Source organism: Scylla paramamosain, chromosome 1 (assembly GCF_035594125.1).
Source record: "Scylla paramamosain isolate STU-SP2022 chromosome 1, ASM3559412v1, whole genome shotgun sequence".
NCBI lineage: Eukaryota > Metazoa > Arthropoda > Malacostraca > Decapoda > Portunidae > Scylla > Scylla paramamosain.
This window is the reverse complement of record NC_087151.1, coordinates 1,435,001-1,456,942: the sequence shown is the minus strand read 5'-3', so window position 1 is coordinate 1,456,942 and position 21,942 is coordinate 1,435,001. Positions and strand designations below refer to the sequence as shown.

General features: G+C 40.3%; 3 protein-coding genes across 11 annotated transcripts in view; 2 read left to right on the top strand and 1 right to left on the bottom strand.

The window, feature by feature from the left end:
• Positions 1-19,652, bottom strand: part of LOC135110653 (glutamate receptor 4-like) — a 38,932-nt gene extending 19,280 nt beyond the window's left edge. For 4 of the 8 annotated variants that reach the window (XR_010273377.1, XR_010273353.1, XR_010273415.1 and 1 more), the window contains exon 1: positions 16,401-19,650. The gene's annotated coding sequence lies outside the window, so the exon portion shown is untranslated. Of the gene's footprint in view, positions 1-16,400 lie in introns of all 8 variants that reach the window. The other 4 variants (XR_010273365.1, XR_010273454.1, XR_010273467.1 and 1 more) reach the window with 4 other exon arrangements.
• Positions 1,981-14,777, top strand: LOC135110969 (uncharacterized). 2 transcript variants are annotated; one of them, XM_064023868.1, is made up of 4 exons: positions 1,981-2,096; positions 8,302-8,562; positions 8,806-9,145; positions 12,142-14,777. In XM_064023868.1, the coding sequence occupies exons 1-4, from the start codon at positions 2,088-2,090 to the stop codon at positions 12,582-12,584; spliced, it is 1,053 nt and encodes a 350-aa protein (XP_063879938.1). In that variant the 5' UTR covers positions 1,981-2,087; the 3' UTR covers positions 12,585-14,777. The 2 variants fall into 2 exon arrangements, with proteins under 2 accessions (XP_063879938.1, XP_063879850.1); XM_064023780.1 differs by having other exon boundaries at positions 2,054-2,191.
• Positions 19,653-20,051: 399 nt separating the features above from the next.
• LOC135111047 (GAS2-like protein pickled eggs) overlaps positions 20,052-21,942 on the top strand; it is a 44,388-nt gene continuing 42,497 nt past the window's right edge. Inside the window, exon 1 of the mRNA XM_064023991.1 lies at positions 20,052-21,256. Within this exon, the coding sequence (XP_063880061.1) occupies positions 20,894-21,256 (363 nt within the window). The 5' untranslated portion in view covers positions 20,052-20,893. The remainder of the gene's footprint in view (positions 21,257-21,942) is intronic.

Sequence of the window (21,942 nt, the reverse complement as noted above, 5' to 3'; positions counted from 1 at the left end):
GACAACAACAACAACAACAACAGCAACAACAACAACAACAACAACAACAACAACAACAACAACAACAACAAATCAATAATAATAATAATAATAATGATAATAATAATAATAATAATAATAATAATATAAGAAGATGAAAAACATACCACATCAAAAATGTACATACAGCCTACTCTAAAAATTATATCATTATTAAAATTTGCAAAGATATTTTCTAGTGTGTGATAATCACATGCCAGTCTGAGGTGTTGTGTGATGACACATCTTTTCTACCACATGTCTGTCAGGATGTCTCCACACTTGCAAAGGCGCTCCTCTACTGCTAAGCGGCCCCGCCCTCGTCCGTTCCAACGTCTTGTTTCTATTGTTAAGGAGTGGCCACACACTCTGGACCTTGTAAATTCCAGCCTGTGGAATTCGTTTATCGGCTGTGTTTGGGTATAAATAACGTGTGTAGCCAAAGCAGGGTTGATCTCACGATATACAATACAACTCGACGTAACAGACTCCCTAATACAATTTCAAGCATTCTCTAACAAAACAGACATATCTAGCACATCTGCTATGTCACCCACGATCTTTCCTACCGGTGTATCCACTGCCATAACTTTTCTTATTGCAAAAGTAAGTGATCATCATCCATGCATGACCTCTCACTTAACATTTTTCTGAGAGATTTATATTGTTTATAATTTACAAAATCAAGTAGCAGGGGGCAGCCTGACTCAACATAACAGACAATAGTGCTTCATGGCCCACCTGAACAGCTTGACCACGGGCTTCATGTCAGCACCCAGCCATGATTCAGCCACACACGAGGGATGACACACTGTGTGGACACCCGCCTCTTTACTATAAAAGGAATGTCGTTATTTTCTTTTAATATTATTTAAACACAAGCACGTGGCGCATCTTGATTTTTTTGTTTGTAGCTTGACTGCTGAGGAGGATGAGCAGTCGCACGTAAACGATGAACCTAAATACATGTAGCTGGTACAATACGTAATATACATCTCGCCCACATGAAACGGCTCAAAATCACCTCCATCACCATTAATAATAAAAAACTTGGTCTTCTCACTGTTCACCTTCATTCCATATCCACTAGAGTAGCCGTGCAATAATTTCAGCTTTGTATACATGCTTTCCCTACTAGTTGATAATATAGCTGTATCATTCATAAACATCAATATATGTAACCAGTCAATGAATTTCTCTGGTCCACATTTCTCTTTGATAATTCTGATTAACACATAAACAAAAATAATAAACAGTAAGCAGGTTTCAAGACACTTATCCTGCAATTTCTGACTACCGCTTTCGACTGTTCGGGGACCGGCACCTCAGTGGGTCTTTTTAATTTATTACCTTTTTTTTCAGTTTTGTTATCCTTGGTTGGTACCCCTCCTACGTGAAAAAAAAAAATAAATAAATAAAAAAAACACACACAGAAGAAGTGGAAGAACTGTAAGTCAGCTTACATGATCATAGGATTTCTTTGTGGTCTCGTTTATATATTTTTGTTCCCCTTTTCTGTAGCTGTCGTTCAAAGCCGGTCCATCCCCGATTGTTAGTGAGGATTTAGTTCGGTAAAATATCTTGTAGTTCTGCTGTTTAGGGCGCTTCCATGTTCACGTATTTCTTGCATGAGATGCTCGAGTATTGGATGTTAAACATCATTGCCCTTAATGACAGATTAAAAAAAAAAAAAAAAAACATATATATATATATATATATATATATATATATATATATATATATATATATATATATATATATATATATATATATATATATATATATATATATATATCATTGTTTCCCCTGAAAGCTGTGTGTATCCGTGTGTGTGTGTGTGTGTGTGTGTGTGTGTGTGTGTGTTGCAGATAATAATACACTATCTTCTGAATCTAAGGTACAGATCTGCCTTATATATTTTTCTTTATACCTCTATGCAGTAATCAATGCGTACTGTAATAAAACGGAAGTAATGTATTCTATCTTCCTCCTTGTCGACATTTTGCGTTACCTGATCAGCTGAGACTGTTTTGACTCCAGAGAATCAGAGGAACTCCATCGGATTTCACATGGATAAGGTGAAGGCTTGGCTTTGTTACTGAATCATTATGTCCCTTTATAGTGTCCAGCTGTTCTGAGTTCGTCTGAGAAGGTGCAGGAGATGGGAAATATGGTATGATTGCTGTGATTCATTGGTAAAGAACTTGGTTACAATTTTCCTATCTTCACCTCATTAATCTCTTGCCCTATTCCTGCTGATAGGGATTACTGTAGGTCTGTAGGTGTGGTGAAGCCTCTGAATATATTTAAATATATCGTGTATACATGCCGCCAGGGAAAGTGAAGTAAATATGTAATCCATGCGGGTAATTATTTTCCATTAATTTTAGTTTTCCAGCATTGCGTGTAATTTGGAATGCAGGCACATTTTCCTTGGACACTTCATCTACCGCCTGATATTTCCGTCTCTGTCACATTCTCTCTCTCTAGTACTTATTCCCGACCATATATTTTCCCCTGTGGATGTGTGGGTGTGTTTATAGATGCTTACATAGGACTTTGGAAGATTCTCCAGGCCTGTGACCCCAGTTCTGATCTCTTTCTGGCCTGAATGGTGTGCTGGACGTGCTGGCTTGTTTAATTTTGGGGGTTTTAGTCATATTGAATTTCTTGCTCCTTCCATATTTTATCCAGTTTCTCAAAATGTAATAATGACTGCATTCACCACTTCTTCAGTTAGGCTACTTCAAATGTTAATTATTGTTGGTGAAGGCATGTTTTATCTTATTCAGTCTTGCCTGCCTCTTGTAAAGCTTACAATATCTTGTTTCTGTGCCTTCTTGCTCGATGGATAACTCCCAGCACAAGCCAGCGGTAAATTTCACTCAATATTTTAAACGCCTCCATATGTCCTTCTGTATGCAAATGTTGGTAAGTCAGATTTAACTAATCATTCCTCATGTGATAGGTTTACAGGGTTGGTATTAATTTCATGGCATGGCATTTTCTATTGTCTTTCTTATATGGACACCAAGCATATTCTAAATGTGATCTTTCCATTGCAGTATATAATGCTTAAAAAGTTGTCTCCATCCAGAGCAATGAATGTCTTTCTGATAATTCCAGCTAATTTATTGACCTTACTTTTTCAGCCTGGTACTCCTGAAAATTTAACTGATTATGAATGATAACTCACAATTATTTTTCAGAATTTACTTCCTTTAATATTCCTTCTGTCTTGACATAAACTTCTCTATCTTTATATTTCCAAATCTCATAAAATGACAGTTCTAAGGATGAAACTTGAGCAGCCATTATTAATTCATTAGACTAGCTTTCCATTCTCTCAGGATCCTCCAGCAGCTCCTCATGGTCCTCTTGATGCATGATTTGAATTGATTTCCTTGAACAACTTGGTGTCATCTGCACATAAAAATACATTGCTATTCTGAATCTCCTCAGTCAAATTATTTATGCATATCACAAATAACAGGGTGCCCAAAACTGATCCCTCAGCCACACCACTTAACACATTTCTTGTTTCTGATTTCTCCCCATTCATAATCACTGTTCCCTCCCACATAAAAAAAAAAAAAAGACAGTTGATCCAAGTAGTGATGTTGTAACTTCTGAGTTTTACAACTAACCTCTGTCAAAAGCTTTCCTTAGATCATGGTAAATGATATTCACTGCATATTTATCTATAGTCTGTGTCTACTTGTCTGTCCACTTGTCCAATACTTATGTTATTGATATCCTGTGATGAAAATCCACCTTGTCTTTTTCTAAATAGGTTGTTATCTGCTATATACTTGATAATGTTTTCCCTTACAATAGATTTAATAACTTTGCTTATATGACACTGAGATTGACTGGTCTGTGACTCCCAGGGTCACCCCACAGATAAGACAACAAGTTCAGTACAGTAGAAGATAGCTAACATCATAGCAATATAATAATAAAAAAAAAAAAAAATTATATATATATATATATATATATATATATTCAGACTTTAGTAATTAGTAATCTTCTATTCCACAGGAACTTGTTGCCTTCTCAGTGAGTTGTTAAAAATAACCCAGTGTCTCTACCAGATCCTCAGCAACCTCTAGTATCATTCTTGGGTGAAATCCATCTGGGCCTGGGGATTTTTTTCTCTTTAAACTCTTCAATGCCTTTGCCTTCAATATATTCCTTGTTGATATGCACATAGGTGATGGTGACAGTGGTGGGACTTGTTTAGATTGTTATCTTTCTTTGATGTAGGTACCCCTGCTCCTCCCTTCTTTCTCTCTTCTCCGCTTCATTTCCTTACTCTATTTCTTTCCTCTCCTGTCTCATTCATCATTCTGTATTTTATCAAGATACTCACCTTAATATATCTTATTCATCAATCTGTATTTTCTGTACATACTGATTTCAATACTCATTCATTGGTCTGTTTATATCTTTCTTTCTCAGACTTACTTCTAACTCTGGTATTTCTCTTTGTGGCTCACTCATGAACACTAGAAAAAAAAAAAACTTTATTAGCTCTTTTGCCTTCTGCTTATCGCTTTTTGTCTTTCTTATCTTTTTGCCTCCCACACAGAATTCTGTAATTTTAGATGCAACTATTATCTTGGATTTTTTCTTCCTTTCTTTCTTTTATGTAAGAGGACCACTGGCCAAGGGCAACAAACATATTAGGAAAGATAGGCCTACTTGGATGCCAGTTCCCAAAAGGATTGCTGGACAGAAAAATCAAGAGAAGAGGAGGCATGCAGGTAGCAAAATCAGAAGAGCAGTTAGTGTGAAAATAACAGTAGAAGATAGCAAGAGATGCAACACTGGCCAGTGTCCTTCCTATAAAAAAAAAAAAAAAAAAAAACATTGCAGCTGAAGGCAGTCAATCAAAGGAGAGGAGTTGATAAGATGAAATGCTTTTGATTCCACCCTGTCAAAATGTGGTATGAGTGGAACACCCCTGATACATATGAAACATACTCTATACATGGACAGATAAGGCACTTGTACAGAATTAGCAGCTGGAGGAGGGAGGAAAACTGGCAGAGACAACTTAGAACACCTAACTTCATAGAAACTATTTCAGCTAGAGATGAGATGTGAAGTTTCCAGTTTAACTCATAAGTAAAGGACAGACTGAAGATGTTCAGTTTGGATTTGGGGGGTGGGGGGGGGGTGCAGTTGACTGTTATTGAAGAAGAGGAGATAGTTGTCTGGAAGGTTGTGTTGAGTTTGATAGATGGAGGAATTGAGTTTCTGAGGCATTGAACAATACCAGACTTTCTCTGCCCCAATCAGAAATTTTATAGAGATCAGGAGTTCTATACCATCCCTGTGTAAGCTGTTTAATTCCCAAAGGGTTGGATGTCTACAGGAAGACGTGGAAAAGTGTAGGGTGGTATCATCGGCATAAAAGTGGATAGGACAAGAAGTTTGGTTTAGAAGATCATTGATAAATAATATGAAGATAGTAGGTGACAAGACAGGACCCTGAGGATTACCAATGCTCAGGAGAAGAACAGTGACCGTGTACCACAGCAGCAATAGAACGGTCAGAAAGGAAACTTGAGATGAAGTTACAGAGAGAAGGATAGAAGCCATTTGGAAATCAAATCTTTGTACCAGACTCTGTCAAAAGATTTTGATAAGTCTAATGCACTTGCAAATGTTTCTCCAAAATCCCTAAAAGACTCAGTAAGGAAAGCCAGAAGATCACCAGTAGGACAGCCTTGACAGGACCCATACTGGTGATCATATAAAATGTGAAGTGATAAATGTTTAAGAATTTCCTGTTGAAGATAGTTTAAAAATTAAAGCAATACAGCAGTAGTTTGAGGGATCAGAGTGGTCATCCTTTTTAAGAACATGTAGGCAAATTGCCAGTAGGAAGGAAAGGTAAATGTTGATAGACTGAGTTGGAAGAGTTTGACCAGGCAAGGTGCGATCATGGAGGTACAGTTTTGGAGAACAATAGGAGGGACCTCATCAGGTCTATAAGGATTCCGAGGGTTAAGGCCTTAATCTTTGTCTACAATTTCCTGTTCATGGATAAGTCTCTACATTTCTTCTTGTACCCTGTCTTTCCTTAAACACTCTACACAGTATACAGTTCCTAATAACTCCCTGAAAAATTGGTTGTAAACCTGCACTACATATCACCTGCACTATTCAAGTACCCCTTCCTTTCTATACATAACTTTTCCCTCATTACTGCTTAACTTCCTCTTTAAAAAAAATATACTTTCTTCTTCATCTTCCTCAACTATGGGTCAGTATCGCTTTGGAAAATTATCCTCACATGATCACTTACCAAGAGGGCAACTGACTTCTATTTTTCTCTGCTATGAGATCATCATCTCTGAACACAAGGTAACATATCTTTGATGTGTTACATTTAAGATCAGTCCTTTTTTTTTCAGTCAGGCACAGTAAGCAGTAAGTCCTCCTCGTCCATTATGTTTATTTTCATAAATAAACAGAAATCATTGTTAGTTTCCTTGATGCCATAAGACACTCCATTTTTTTTTTTCACATACATCAACAGATCTTTCCTATTACTTTCTTAAGATAAATTTTCTTCCAATATATTTTATTTGTAAGGTTTTGGCTTCATCTCTAAAATGTGTATCACATGTGGTTTCTGTCATGTTTTCTTCCTGTCCCTGAACTCATTCACTATCATGTGAAAAGTCTTATCCACATTAATAAACATTGTACATATCTTATTTTGAAGCTTAATATTTATCTCATTCTGTTCTTTCTCTATTGCAAATTTCCTTGTTTCATTTTCACACACAGCAGGTACTGATTCCATGTAAAAATTTCCTGAATTCTTCTCTTCTTCCTTTGCTTAATTTCTTAATTCTTTGTCCTCATGTTTTTCTCTTGCCATAATGTGATACACACATACTTTCTTGAATACAGGTTTCTTAGTGTTCCTTGATTTGTACAGGTTTCTTATTATCATTATCTTCAGTCATATAGTGGTCACAACCATTGGCCTCAGCCCTTTTGTTGTTTGGCTTTACTCATTTTTCTCATTTGCCCCACCCACAGCCTTTCTGATCCTTGTTATTTCTTTAAATGAATGTCACTCCCATAGCAATTTAGGCTCATTTCCTTACAAAACTCCTTGAACATTACATCAACATGTTTCTTCATGTCTCCCCTATCATCTGGATTTAATTCACTTCCCATTCTGTTTGGCATTCCATATAATATATATTGTTTTTTTATTCACAGCCTGTCTTGCACATGTTCAGCCATCTCCTCCTCTACTATGTCTGTACTATACAGCAATAACAATAACTTGGTTTCCTGTCTGATTTATAAATTCTTTGAGTGTTCTCTTTCACTACACCCTTGTAAAACCCAATGAGGTGAGTTTTCACTTCATAACAGATTTTTTTCCTTAACTTCTTCAGTTAGCTTTCCTTTAATTTAAAAGTTCTTTTATAATGAGCCACTGACTGTAATCCATGCTGTTAATAGCTGGTGGAAATAGGCAGGTGTGTTTCTTACAGGGACTGCCACATGTAGGCCTGGTGACTTCTTGCAGCTTCCCTTATTTTCTTATGTTCTTATGTTCTTTAGGTTAAGTTACTTAAGGTTAATATGTATGTATACATATACCTAATGTGGGGAATGAAAAGCCCAGAGGGGAAAAAGGCTCACTGAAGAAGGAAATGTCCAAATATCCTACACTTTTCACCTTACCAGTAATCACAGTGTTTAAGTTTCATCCTTCACCAGTATCACAACTGCTTTAAATACATTTGCCTTTATTTGCAAAATTACTCCTGTAATTAACCCTTTGGCTGTAGGAAGTCTGCCTAATTAGCAGTATCGTCATACACTCATTGTCCTTGCTGATGCCAACCCCCAGGTGTCTTGCAGGGGTGCAAACTACTTGTACATGAAGTTATTTAGACTGTTTGCACCACAGTGCTGGGTTTTCTTTTCAAGTATATATACTGTAGTTAACTAAGACTGACAGTATTGCAGCATAACAAGAAAAGAATGAAAGGTGATCTTGGATATTAAAATCCATTTGCTTTCCTTATTTCTTGTAGTTGTGTTAAACATTTTTTCTCCATATCCAATGAGTATTTTGAAGTTTTCATTCCAAAATTTTTTTGAGATTTCAGGTTTTTCTCCACATAGAAGTTATTGATTATGAACCATCTTCACTCATGATGGAAGATAAAAAAAGAAAAAAAGAACAAGAATTGTTTTCCTTGAATACAGGAGATGTACTCACCTCTCCTTATCTTGCAGCTGGAGTTACCGCTGTTACACCCATTGACCACTGGGTCAGTGGCCACCACCCTAGATACCCTACAAGATACCACCACCCCTCCAGTCAACAGTGACCTTCCTCACATGCCTCCTTCACCTGAAGAGGAGGAGGAAGAGGAAGAAGCAGAACAAGAGGTGGTAGATTTGGAGTCCTATCAGCCTTGTGTGGTGGACCTCACACATGAGGATGAGGATGATGTGGATGTGGTGGCTGTGGTGCCTCGAGAACAATCAATAATAGTGAGCTGCCCTCGTCAAGACCTTATTGTTTCTTTATATATATATATATATATATATATATATATATATATATATATATATATATATATATATATATATATATATATATATATATATATATATATATTTATTTAGCAAAGAAATTGGCCATTTGTGGAAAATTGTGACATCATGCATATATTGCATAAATGTATGAATCACTTAAGAAAGATTGTTTTTCCAAACATAAAAATATATTTTCAGTACTTGGGGACTGAGCAAAGGAGAAGCAACAGAAGGAGAAACACAAGTAACACAACAGCTCCACCACCAGCCCTAGAGGACCTCACACGCCCTGACCAGCAGCAGCACAGCATATTTGAGAGCGGTGGTGGAGATGGTGGTGGCAACACTAGAGAAGAGGAAGGCATTGTGCTAGGAGGAGAAAGACAAAATAATTGGTTAATGGATGCACCATCAATAGACTTCCAGAACCCCAATCTTGTCTTTGGAAATCTCCTGGACGACTACTCACTGGAAGGAGGAGACAGCCACGTTCCCCGCCGACTCAACCCACTCAGGGAATTCCGTCCTTCCCACAGACGTGAATATCACTTTTCAGAATTTTGTTACTTAGCTTAGGGCAAGTGTTTAGCCAGACAGTAACCAAGGTAAGCAGGAGATAGTACCTTCGAATAAAATAAAAGGGAATCATCATCATCATCATCATCATTGCAGTTGGTAGAGGAAACCCACACAGTAGGTACACAATAAACAACGAAACTCTGGTAGGTTCAGGGTACAAAAAAGATTTAGGAGTTATAGTTAGCTCTGAACTCGGTCTAGGAAAGCAATGCATAGAGGCCAGAAACAGGGCAAATAGGGTATTGGGATTCATTTTTAAGAGTGTTAAAAGTAGAAGGCTCAAAGTAATATTAAAGTTATATTTGGCACTGGTCAGACCTCATCTAGACTATGCTGTGCAGTTCTGGTCCTGGAGGAGGCAGTAGACACCTGCCAAAACGATAATTACTCCCAGTGAGGTCTAAAACACTGTTCAGGGGGTGCTGTGAACTTATCATTAAACCCAGCTGTGACCTCACTGAACGTTTCCCTTTGTGTCTCACAACACAAAGGGGCAGTCACAGCCTGCCCTCTAAAGACAACTCTCTTCCTCCACACAAAACTACAAGCACCTAATAACACACACACCCTTCACTCAAAAATTTCAAAATTATCATGGCAACTCTTACACCAGCCTTGGAGTCCCCATCTGGGGAGGGGACCATAAATGTCCCCAGGTCAGGCTGTCTTTCTGTCAACGACCCTAAGTGTCTTGACACCCCCCTCAACTTTTTCTTCATTAACTTCTGCAACATTTGCAGTCTAAGATCTAATTTTCAATCTGTAGAACACCACCTCTCCTCTTCTAAACCTCATCTTCTTTTCCTTACTGAAACTCAGGTGTCTGAGGCAACTGACAGTAGCCCCTTTTCTGTTCCCTCCTACTTTCTCTATCCTCATTTTTTATCCAAAGCTGGATGCTGCGTTTATATGTGCAATGACTTAGCCTGCTCTTGTGCCCACACTCTTGAATCTTCTGAGTTTTCCACCATCTGGCTACGACTACAGAGTCACTCTCAAACTAAATCTATCTGTGCTGTATATCTCTCACCTAACTCCTCTGACTATAAGAAATTCTTTGACTACTTAACTTCCAAAGTGGAGCACATTCTGACCCTCTTCCCTTTTGCAGAGATCTCCATTCTTGGAGACTTCAATGTTCACCACCAGCTTTGGCTTTCCTCTCCCTTCACTGACCATCCTGGTGAACTAGCCAACAACTTTGCTATCCTCCACGACCTAGAGCAATTGGTGCAACACCCTACTCGTATTCCTGACCGTCTTGGAGATATGCCCAACATTCTTGACCTTTTCCTGACCTCTAATCCTCCTGCTTATGCTGTCACCTTTCTTCTCCATTGGGCTCCTCCGATCACAATCTCATATCTGTATCTTGACCTATCGCTCCAGTCCCTCCTCAGGATCCCCCTAAGCGAAGGTGCCTCTGGCGTTTTGCCTCTGTTAGTTAGTGGGACCTGAGGAGGTATTTTGCTGATTTTCCTTGGAATGACTACTGCTTCCGTGTCAGAGACCCGTCTTTGTGTGCTGAGCGCATAACAGAGGTGATAGTGTCTGGTATGGAGGCGTACATTCCTCACTCTTTTTCTCGACCTAAACCTTCCAAACCTTGGTTTAACACAGCTTGTTCTCGTGCTATACATAATAGAGAGGTGGCCCACTAAAGGTATTTAAGCCTTCCATCACCAGAATCTCTTGCACTTTATATTTCTGTCCGGAACCATGCCAAGTCTGTTCTCCAACTAGCCAAAAACTCCTTCATTAACAGAAAGTGTCAAAACCTTTCAAGATCTAACTCCCCTCGTGACTTCTGGCATCTAGCTAAAAATATATCCAATAAATTTGCTTCTTCAAGACACTTAACCTTCAATTTTTTACTACTGCTTTGGACCCTTTTATAGGACTAGCATTTCAGTGGGCATTTTTTTTTTTATTGGATTTTTGTTACCCTTGGCCATAAAAAAAAAAAAAAAAAATTACAGGAAACATATAGGTCTATTAGATTCAGTACAAAAGAGAATGACTAAAAGGATACAGGGGATAAGGAGTATTCCTTACAAGGCAAGATTGAAGCTGTTAAATTTATATTCTTTAGAGACGTAGGTTAAGAGGGGACCTGATAGAAGTCTTTAGGTGGTATAAGGATTGTAACAAGGGGGATGTAAGCAAAATTCTTAGGATCAGTAACCAGGAAAGAACAAGAAATAACAGGTTCAAGCTTGAAAAATTTAGGTTCAAGAAAGAGGTAGGAAGAAATTGGTTCGCAAGTAGAGTGGTAGATGAGTGAAAAGACTCAAGTAATCATGTTAGTGCTAAGACATTAGGGAGCTTTTAAGAGAAGATTAGATGGGTTTATGGATGGGGATGATAAGTGGAAATAGGTAGGTATATTTCATACAGGGACTGCCATGTGTAAGCCTGGTCACTTTTTGCAGCTTCCCTTATTTCTTATGTTCTTATGTTCATCATCATCATTCCAACCTTACCATTCATAGGGTAATAAAGAAGTACATGTGTGAAGGAGGAGGTGATACAGGCCAAGTGTCTGAAGAAGCAAGAAAATGTTTGGATAAGGAGAGATGGAGTCTGTTTTACTGTGGCCTTGGAGCACTCCTGGGTGGAGCAACACATCAGAGAAGTAGACAGTAAAAGGATTGAGAGAAGGGTTCATCCTTATGGGTAGAGGAAATGGCATAATTTTAGACAAATATAAAAGGCATATTTTTCAGATGGAAGGAAGAGTGCTTCTAAGTTTGAAATATTTCAGTGTTATAGTATTAAATTATATATATATAGCTCTGGCTATAGTAATGAAAAATAAGCCTTAAAGGAATTTGTTTGCTGAGATGTGGTATTTACTAAATTATGGAACTTAACCTATTTTCTTAGTTTTCAATGTTGGTGTAATGTGTAGCATGCCAGTAAGACCTCAGTTTAGCCATTACATGACATTTTCAGGTCAAGGAAGCAGATCCAGGTCACCTCAGATTTCAGACTATTCTCGGGAGGTTACGCGCACCCCAGAGATAGTCCAAGATGTACATGAAATGCAGTCTGAAGTTGAGGGCAGGAGGTCTCCCTCACACCACAACATAACTCAGGTGCCCCTTGTACACAATGCAGTACAGATTGTGGCTCAAGAGCACAACCAGAAGGTAGCACAAATCACTGCCCCTCTGCCCCCACCCAGTCCTCCACCGAGAGAGCAGCCCATCGTCTCCTGCCTGGTGTGTTTGGACTCAGCAGGCACCATCAAAGAAACTTCCCGTACCTTGTGCTCAACTGTGTGTGGACATGTTTTCTGTTCAACCTGTCTGGAGGAAGCGGTTAAACGGAAAAAACAGTGCCCAGTCTGTCGGAAAAAACTGACAAAGAAACAGTATCATCCACTCTTCATCTAAAGGCCTCTACTTTTACCTCCTGTGCAGTAATGATGTAAGTTCATGTTTAGTGTATATAGTGACACATAGGATATTGTCTGTGGATTCAAAAAAAGAAACTCTTAACTTGTGAAAATAACAGGGATACAAGATGATCAATTATCAACAGCTCCTCATCCCTCAAGACTTGGCCTTTTTAATTCTCACTGGAAGGTGGTTGCCAGTCTTGGTAATGTGTGTCATTTCTACCATACATAGTATAGATCCATTACTTGCTAAACTAAGTGGCTTGTAAGATAGCATGATATGATACAGAGAACATGTGCACAAATTTCAAATGCTACAGATATTGACTCAACAGTGGTTTTGCTTTTTAAAAAAATATTTTGGATACACTTCCAGAACTTGAATGCATTAAAAAACTCTAGTGTGGTGTTTCATAGTAAAACTATTAGTTGAAGTGGTACTTATCAAAATTGCCTTTGGAGCAGCACTAGTAATTTGGCCTGGGTGATCACAAATCAGTTAGCACTGACTACTACTGCAGGTTTAAAGCCTTCTGTTAAAGTGTGTAGAGAAAGACAGCTATTAAATATTTAAATTTCCCTTGTGGATCACAGTTAGTATATCAGATCATGTAATTTTAATGTTTTACTAGAAAAATATATTTGTTTCCAAGAGTGGTGCAGTTGTGGGCAGAAGTTGGATAACCTTCTGCTCTCACTTCCACCGTTCTTTATGTTTTCTATCAGTCTTAAATTCTCTGATCTGCTGACACTCTAGTAATAAAAACTGCTGATGAGTTAAGGAAGAATGCTAAACACAGTGTGAGTGTGTGTTGTATGTTATCCAACTGTTGCCAAGACTCTGCCTAATAAACCAAGGAAGATATTTACACTAAATTATGTGTGTTGTTTCACAATTTGCACACACACACACACACACACACACACACACACACACACACACACACACACACACACACACACACACACACACACACACACACACACACACACACACACACACACACACACACACACACACACACACACACACACACACACACACACACACACACACACATGTTAAATCCTTCAATGGAAGTTTTTATAACTCGGTATACAAATCATGAGTGACGTAGTGATGTTAAGTCGTTTCATAGATGCATTGCTATGTTTCCTATGAATTTTTGTTGAATTTTTTCCCTCCTATTTTTTTATGTATATGTATGTATATTTTTTTTTTTTTATTTTCTGTCATTACTTGAGGAGTCTTGTTATTTTGAGAATTACATTCCAACGAGTACCGTTTTCTTCAAATAGCAAAAACAAACTGTATGCTCACAACACAGTGGAAAAAAGTGTTGGTTGTGACATGAGTAATTGATTATGTTAAGACAAAGTGAACTCCATTTTCATTTTATGTTGGATACGGAAATAATTTGAAAGCAATATTGAAAGTCAATGTCTACTTAATTTTGAAACTGTCAGTCATACAAATTTTTTTCACTTATCTATAGTGAATCTCTACCTATTTGTGATGTGAATAAAATTCAACTACTGTGTAGTATTTTTGTGTCAGCAAAGCTGTTACCCATTTAAAGGCTAGAATTCTGTTGTGCTCTCTAGTTGTGGCAGCAAATAATTGCCAATCACTTCAATAAATGATACAGTGATGAAGCAAAACTTCTCTGAATGGTTTGACTCCTGCTATGTAATTGTGAATTTTTATATTTGAAGAGATGTTGGAGAACTTAGTGATACAATGTACCTATTTTGAGTATTACATACAATGTAAGGATGAAGATGCCAATAAAATTTCAGTAATCTCAACTGCTGCAATTTACAATATATGTCAACTTCTGGTAATGTTACCAACAAGGCATGATTCATTATTTGTGCAGGTTTGTAGTGACATGCCAACCCCAGACTCCAGGGAAATGGCAAAAGGAGAAGAAGCAGTGACTCAGCAGAATAAAATACACTTAAATTGGTGTTGTGTTGCTGGTCATGTATTGTGCTGTAAATTCTATTTAAGTCTGAAATGAGTACAATGACATGGTTACTCTTAGACAATGAGCTGTACAGGATCAGAATATCATCATACAAACCATTAAAATGTATTTATTGCCATTAAGTAAACAAGATAAGGAGATGAGTGTCTTGTAGATATATTAGATTAAACTGGCTTCAGTACAACAGCTGCAAATCATCACCAAGTATCTCCTTTTTCTGTTTCCTGCATCATGTATATAATAGTTGATAGAGGTCCCTTGAATCATTCATGAAGTTATATACTTCAAATTTTCCTGTTTGTTGAAGAGGAAAAGAAATTGATAGGTATTCAAAATAGTTTTTTTCATGCATGAAGTGAAATTTCTTATAACTAATAAGTTTGTGAAAAACAATTTTGATAAATTTGATATGAATATAAGAAAAGAAAAACAACACCTTACCAGACCATGACGGTCAAGCTGTATGGGTAGGATCAATGTCGTGCTGGTTAGTAGTTGCTTCATACATTATATTAATGTCCATGTACCAGCATATATAAGTTTTCAAGTTTCCACATGTAACATCCTTCTGTTAATTTGGTAATCATGTGGCTGATGTGGCATTTCCTGGTGACTGGCCAGAAGTGCATTAGTTACACTTGTACCTTTGCATCATGTATACCAAAAAAATTTATATATACAATATATAGCTCAAGGTAAAAATGTTAAAAAAAACAGGCTTCATTTAACATCGTTAGGAATCATGTCTTCATTTTGGAAGACATGACACATTTTGACCAAAACCATTTCTTATGAAATAAAAAAGGAAGTGAAAGTGTGTCAAATTCTGGTGATACCCACTTAATAGAAAACACTGACAATTTGTTGTCTGTAAGGGAAACTGAAAAAAAAAAATTAGGAACACTTCAAAGAGAATGATGAAGAGGACTACCTGTAACAGTTAAGGAGAATGCTGGAAGTTTTGCTTCTCAAATTAGAGCCAAAAGACAATTATTGGAATAGAGGCTACATACTGACATATTTACTTTTTACTCTTTGTTGGTATTCTTGTACTGAATAACATGTGATGGGTTATGTTATGTCACTGTTAAACAACTTAAATTACTGGCCTTTTTAATTTCTGAGTTTCTAAGGTTTAGCATCATAAATGTGCACATTCTGTACATTATACCATTGTACAGTGTGTTGGTCCAAGCATGAAAAAAAAAAATGTGATGGCATAATTATACAAACACTCACATGACTTGAGTATGGAATGGAAGAGAAGGTCAAGTATCCAAGTAATGGAACCTTGTGAGATACATGTGGTGTATGTATGGATGGTGAAAATGAAAGCATTCATAACAGTCAAAACAAAGATGAAGGAGATTATGGAATGGCTGTGGGAGGGGTTGAGTACAGTACTGAGGTGGTGTGGCCACTAGGAGATCAGACGATGGATAGATGAAGGGAGTAAGGGCAGAAGGTGAAGAGAAAGGATTACAGTGTATGTAGTAGTTGCTGGAGAATGTAAGATGAAGGAGTAAGAGGAGAATACAAGGAGCAGAGCATGCAAGAACAAGTAAGTGGAGACTACTGTGGCAGCCATTCCCTTAGGCCAGTTCTTATCAATGGGCAGTGGGTGTTGCTTGATGAGTTATTAATTGTCATTATTACTGTCATTGTTGTTGTTACTGTTATTATTATTATTATTATTATTATTTTTATTATTATTATTATTATTATTATTATTATTATTATTATTATCATTGTTGCACCCCACCAGCGGGGTAACGGGGGACCAGCGATTCCTTAGGGGATGCCGGCCCCCCACCACTTACCTACGGTCAATTGCAGGGCATGTCTACTCCCGACACCTCTATCCCCAGGTATCGGGGACATGATGGGGGACATCCTCCCTTTCCCGTAGGAGTCCCTGCGGCACAGCAGGGTCCCTCGGGGTCGCCTGTCGGTCTGCCCAGTCATGCTTTAAGTCTAGGGCACATCATCCTCGACGATGTTGCTCTCGCGGCGGCCGGAACGTGGGTGAGTAATTCCCCACAGTCGACTGCACAGCCTCCCTTGAGTGGAAGTGCTAGCAGGGGTGTGCAGAAGGGGCGTTGCGGCTCTTGGTCACCGACAGGGCTGGTTTGGGTGGTCACCACTGGTCGCTGTCGAGGTCCGTTGGTCAATAGTGGCACGCAATGTCCGTAGAGTTTTCTCTGTGCCCCGAGCGTCCTTCGGGCCTGTATGCTGCTGAGCGCACGGTCCCCGGGTGTTGCATTCGGAACAGTTCCACTCACTGGTGTCGAACTGGCTCTCTGTAACACCTCCAACAACCCTCGTTAAAGGGGTTACGCTTACGGGCCTGAGGCAGCAGTCTTTCATGTAAACAGGCCTCCAGACCACGTCTATTACCAGCTTGCAGCTCATGTGCGCTCCCACGGGCAATCTACTGCTACTACTACTACTACTACCACTGCCACCACTACTACTACTACTACTACTACTACTGGTGCTGCTGGTGCTGATGCTACTGTATGGAGTAACACGTATGAATAGAAGAGAAGTAATTCTGGAAGAGAATGGCTGATCAAACAGAGAAGGGCATCCAAGGCGGGCGTGTCAGGATATAGAGAAAAGATTGGTGAAGAAAACTGGATTGGATGTGAGTTGTGAAGCTCAGGGACAGACTTCGAACAGGATGGATGCATTTTGTAGAGAGAGGCTGCGAGAAGAGCGTCTGTGGAGCAAGGAACAACGGGTGTGCATAACAGGACTCAATAGAGAGCGGGTGTCGATACAATGATGCCACGTGGCCCGTAACACTGCGGGAGACTCCATATCCTATCAACCCATTGTTCCTTGTTCTACAAACATTCTTCCTGCAGTCTATCAGTACATCAAGCATCCATCCCACTAGAAGTCTCCCCCTTGTCTTTACAAGCCACATCCAATCTTGTCTTCACCAGTCACACTTCATATCCATCCATATCCATTCTTTCTCTTTACCTCTTGCCACTTCCTCCTAGGGATGGATGTCCTTCTGTGCTTGATCGGATCAGATGTAATGAAAGGAACAGGCACAATGGAGGATTTTCAAAGCTCTCTTTTACTACGCGGCGCCTGTACTGTACTTCCCTGTGTCCATGCAAGAAGCTCTTCGTCAAAAATAACCCAAAATGAGTTCCGCCTGCCCTCTAAAAATGTTTAACTGTGGTGTGCAAGTGGTAAACCGGTTCTGCTGTGGTGTCCAGATGCAGAGAGACCGTGATGCCTTGAGCCGGGTTGTCAGGTGATGATGTCCCCTCTCCTCTGTACAGGCCCGGGTTGAGGGTAGATTCGGATTTCATCTTAGTGTGTGTGTGTGTGTGTGTGTGTGTGTGTTCAGCTGCCACACCCACCCAGTCTCCCAACATTGCCGGGACATCAGCCTGCCACTTTTATTTTGGATCTGAAGTTTATCTACGGTTCAGCATCACGCACGATGGTGTAGTCACTGTAAAGAAAATACTCATGAGATGACTGTGTACATTATGTTTGTTCAAAGGCACAAAGGTGTGTTGAATGTATTGTTCCCCTACTCGGCTGTTTGTCACGCCAGCGGCAGGAACATTTGATTTAAGGTAGCGTGATATGAGTAGACTTGAAAGAAAGTCTGAATCAAGTCATTATATATAATTTACACCAACAGCAGGAGAGTTCACTCGTTACGGGATAATGTAGTAACGTGGTGAATGTTTAGTGGTGTTACGTCTCAGATTACTGGAGAGACATTAGCAATACGTCACTGTGTTTTGTTATCAGTTAAACAGCGACATCACATAAGCTTTTAGAGTTTTGCGCACACACTATACAGCACAGAGTTCAGCGAGGCACACGACAAGCTCCGTGGTAGCACTACTTTCTCTTGTCCTCACACCCCTCTGCCAACTGCCCGCCTTCAATCACGTCCCGCTTAACACACAGACACACTTAACGAAGACACAACATCCATGTTTACATCAGCACCTCGTGATCAGTCTGTGCTAGATGGCGACATCTCAACAGATGAAAAACAATAAAGTTTCCCACAGTGGAAGTTTCCTACAATACATGAACAAAAATCGTACCTATTCCTATCTTACCTATCCTTACCTACCTATGGGTACATCGCTCGGTCACCTGTACCTATCCATATCATACACTGGTGTCGTGGTCTGTTTCCTATAGAGAGACCCTGGCCTTGGCGCGGCGAGGAAGATGAGACATAGAAATGTCTAGCTCCTGTTCACCCAGCAGCAAGTAGGTATGGGATGTAAACCGAGGAGGTTGTGACCTTGCTGTCCCGGTGGTAGTGTGTGTGGTTTCAGTCATACCCTAAGGATCGGTCTCTATGAGCTCTGTGCTCTTTTCGTAGGGAACGCCTGGCTGGTTAACCCGCAGACGTGGGTGAACCACACGCATACACGAGGGTAGCGCAGTGGCATCGTCCCTGTTGTCATAGCACAGGCCTGCAGCCGCGCTCATGACACTTGAAAATTTTTCACAGATGAAAAAGCACTGTTCTCTTCCTTGAACAAGATGCGGTGTGTGGTATGTGAAAGGTTCCAATTCAAGCTGTTCTTATATCTTATTTGAAGATGCAGCGCGTATGTGCAAAGTTCATGTCCAACCAGGCCTGACTCCACCATAAGTGCACTCCCTCTAACAGTGTGTCTAAAGTGCGTGGAGTTTTTCACCAGCACCCACACGATCCCTCAACCATGCACTTTTTTTCCCCTCAATTTTAATTTCATGTGACTTCATCCTCTTCCACAAGATAAAGTTAAGGCGAAAGTTCGTTGTCTTGACGCTGGGGAGAAACCACGGACGGTGTTTTACATATGCTTGAAAAGAGCAAAGACAGGAGAGATAGGAAGGAAATTTGTTTCTCAAATATAGTGGCAGATGAATGGAATATATCGAGTTATAAGTTAGTTAGTGCTAAGTCATTAGGGTGCTTTAAAAGATTAGACAAATTTATTGAAGATGGATGAGGATGACTGGTGAGGGTAGGTAGGTATGTTTCATACAGGAACGGTCACGTGTTAGTGTGATGGCTTCTTGCAGCTCCACTTGCTGTCCTAAGTAATGTAAATGAATAAGAGAGAGAGAGAGAGAGAGAGAGAGAGAGAGAGAGAGAGAGAGAGAGAGAGAGAGAGAGAGAGAGAGAGAGAGAGAGAGTATACATTTCAAAAGCGTATGGAGATTCATAATGGCACTATAAAAAAAAAAAAAAGTGCTCCTTCCACTCATTGACACAGAAGGATATAACCATTTTTGGATCCACATGTCAGTACTAAAGTCACGTGTCATTTAAGGAAGCCGTGAGTAATGTCATCTGTAGATGGAGAGACAGGGACTACTGGCGAAGGTCATTACCGGTGTGGCAAAGGAGAGTGGCGTGGTGGTGGTAGTGGCATCTGGCAGCTCGCATCCTCAGTCAGCCTTCGAGCTAGGCAGCGCCGCGGCGATTACACCACCGCCAGTGTGTGACGTGGATGTGACGAGTGAGGGTGTACGCGCCCTATCCCCCAGCCACACTAACTTGGCACTTCCTCTCCTCCCTCCCAGCACGTCGCGGTAGACTGTGACCCTCGTGCCACCAGCAAATACGTGCCCCCGTACATGTAAGACCCTGACACTGACCAACGGATATATATATCACTAAGAATTAATGAGAAAATGGTACATAGAGAAAAATAAACAAAACAGCGAGTGAAGTACGTCTGTGGTTACTTTGTGATAAGTAGTATTCCCATCAAGACGTGGATTTAAAGAGTTCGACAGCATCTTGGAGGGTGCAGTAAGGTGGATAATTAGTGAACGAAGACAGTGATCAGCGGCCGGGAGTGTATCCTGACACCGATCCATTACCGGGAAGCGCCTGGTCCCGCCCGCCACGAGTGGTCGAGTGGCGGCCTCAGACGACGACCTTCTCAATAATTCGTGAGCCGAGTGGTGGCAGATGGTGACTGGTGCACGTGCCGCAGGTGGTGCAGGCAGCTCTTATTGATTGTCGGCCTGGGTCAGCTGGCACCACGATCCTAGAGAGAGAGAGAGAGAGAGAGAGAGATAGAGAGAGAGATAGCAGGAGTCAACATGTGTAGCAGCCAGGTCGCTCACTCTAAGGTGCCAGCTAAGTCATTCATTCGTGTGTGATACCGAGTCTCTCTTTCATTAACTAGGAGGACTTGTAACCTTTCGACACACACACACACACACACACACGCGCGCGGACGCTTTCCAAGGGAGTTGTCGTGTGTGCGTGTGTGATTGCATGACCCACCGGTGCTGCCCGTGACTGTTCCCAATGACCACCATGGCATCGACGGACACCTTTCTACCGCAGGGGGACGAGGAGACCTGCCCTGCTCCCCCCCTTCAGCCTCTGTTCGACATCAACACTAGCACCACCACCACCCCTACTTCATACTGCTCCTCCGCTGCTACCACCACCACCACCACCACTACTACCACCACAACCAGTCATGAAGGAGAAGGAGATTCCATTATGCTACTGGAGCCACGCCCCTTCCGGCCCTTCAAGACCTCTGAGGAGTACCTGTACGCCATGAAGGAGGACCTGGCGGACTGGCTCAACAACCTGTACAACCTTGACATCAACGTGGATAACTTCTTCGAGAGGCTGGACACTGGCGAGGTCCTCTGTGCGGTGAGTAATTTTGGTTGTCATTTTTGCACTTATCATCGTCATCATTTCTTTGTTATCAGGATTACCTTTTCTGTCTTACTTTCTTTTCGGGTAGGTAGTGTTCTGGAATTCCTGTTTTTTTTTTTTTTATTGTTGTCACTAATACTGTTTTCCTCTTTGGCTTATTTTATCTTATTTATGTATTTATTTATTTATTTTTTTTGTTGTGCTACGGAATTGCATGCATATTAAGCGATGTCTGGACGCATAATGTAATGCTGTATTTTCTAATAAGGTGAGGGGGAGAAGGGAGGGGAAGTGTTGTGGGGAAGGAGAAGAAGGAGGAGGAGGAGGAGAAGGAGGAGAAAGAGGAGGAGGTAACGTTCTCAGTGCATGAATATAATAAACTATGTAGTAGAAATGTGTGTGTGTGAGAGAGAGAGAGAGAGAGAGAGAGAGAGAGAGAGAGAGAGAGAGAGAGAGAGAGAGAGAGAGGTGTGAGGGGAGAACTTACCATGATAGTAAATGAGGATCAGGAAGGAAGATGCTCCAACACACAGGATGCAGTACGCGATCTTGGTTCAGGCTTGTATATACCCTTAAACTTTATTCTTTCCTCAGCACTGTCATTAAAGGCCACAGAGATGATTAATCGTGTTCCTGTGAGCGTTTCTTTCTTTTCTTGACGCGACATACTTGCTAAACTA

Excerpts from the sequence above, each read along its gene's own strand:
- LOC135110969 (XM_064023780.1), top strand. Across the intron at positions 8,563-8,805 it reads CTCGAGAACAATCAATAATA|TACTTGGGGACTGAGCAAAG; the intron begins GTGAGCTGCCCT and ends ATATATTTTCAG. Across the intron at positions 9,146-12,141 it reads ATTCCGTCCTTCCCACAGAC|GTCAAGGAAGCAGATCCAGG; the intron begins GTGAATATCACT and ends TGACATTTTCAG.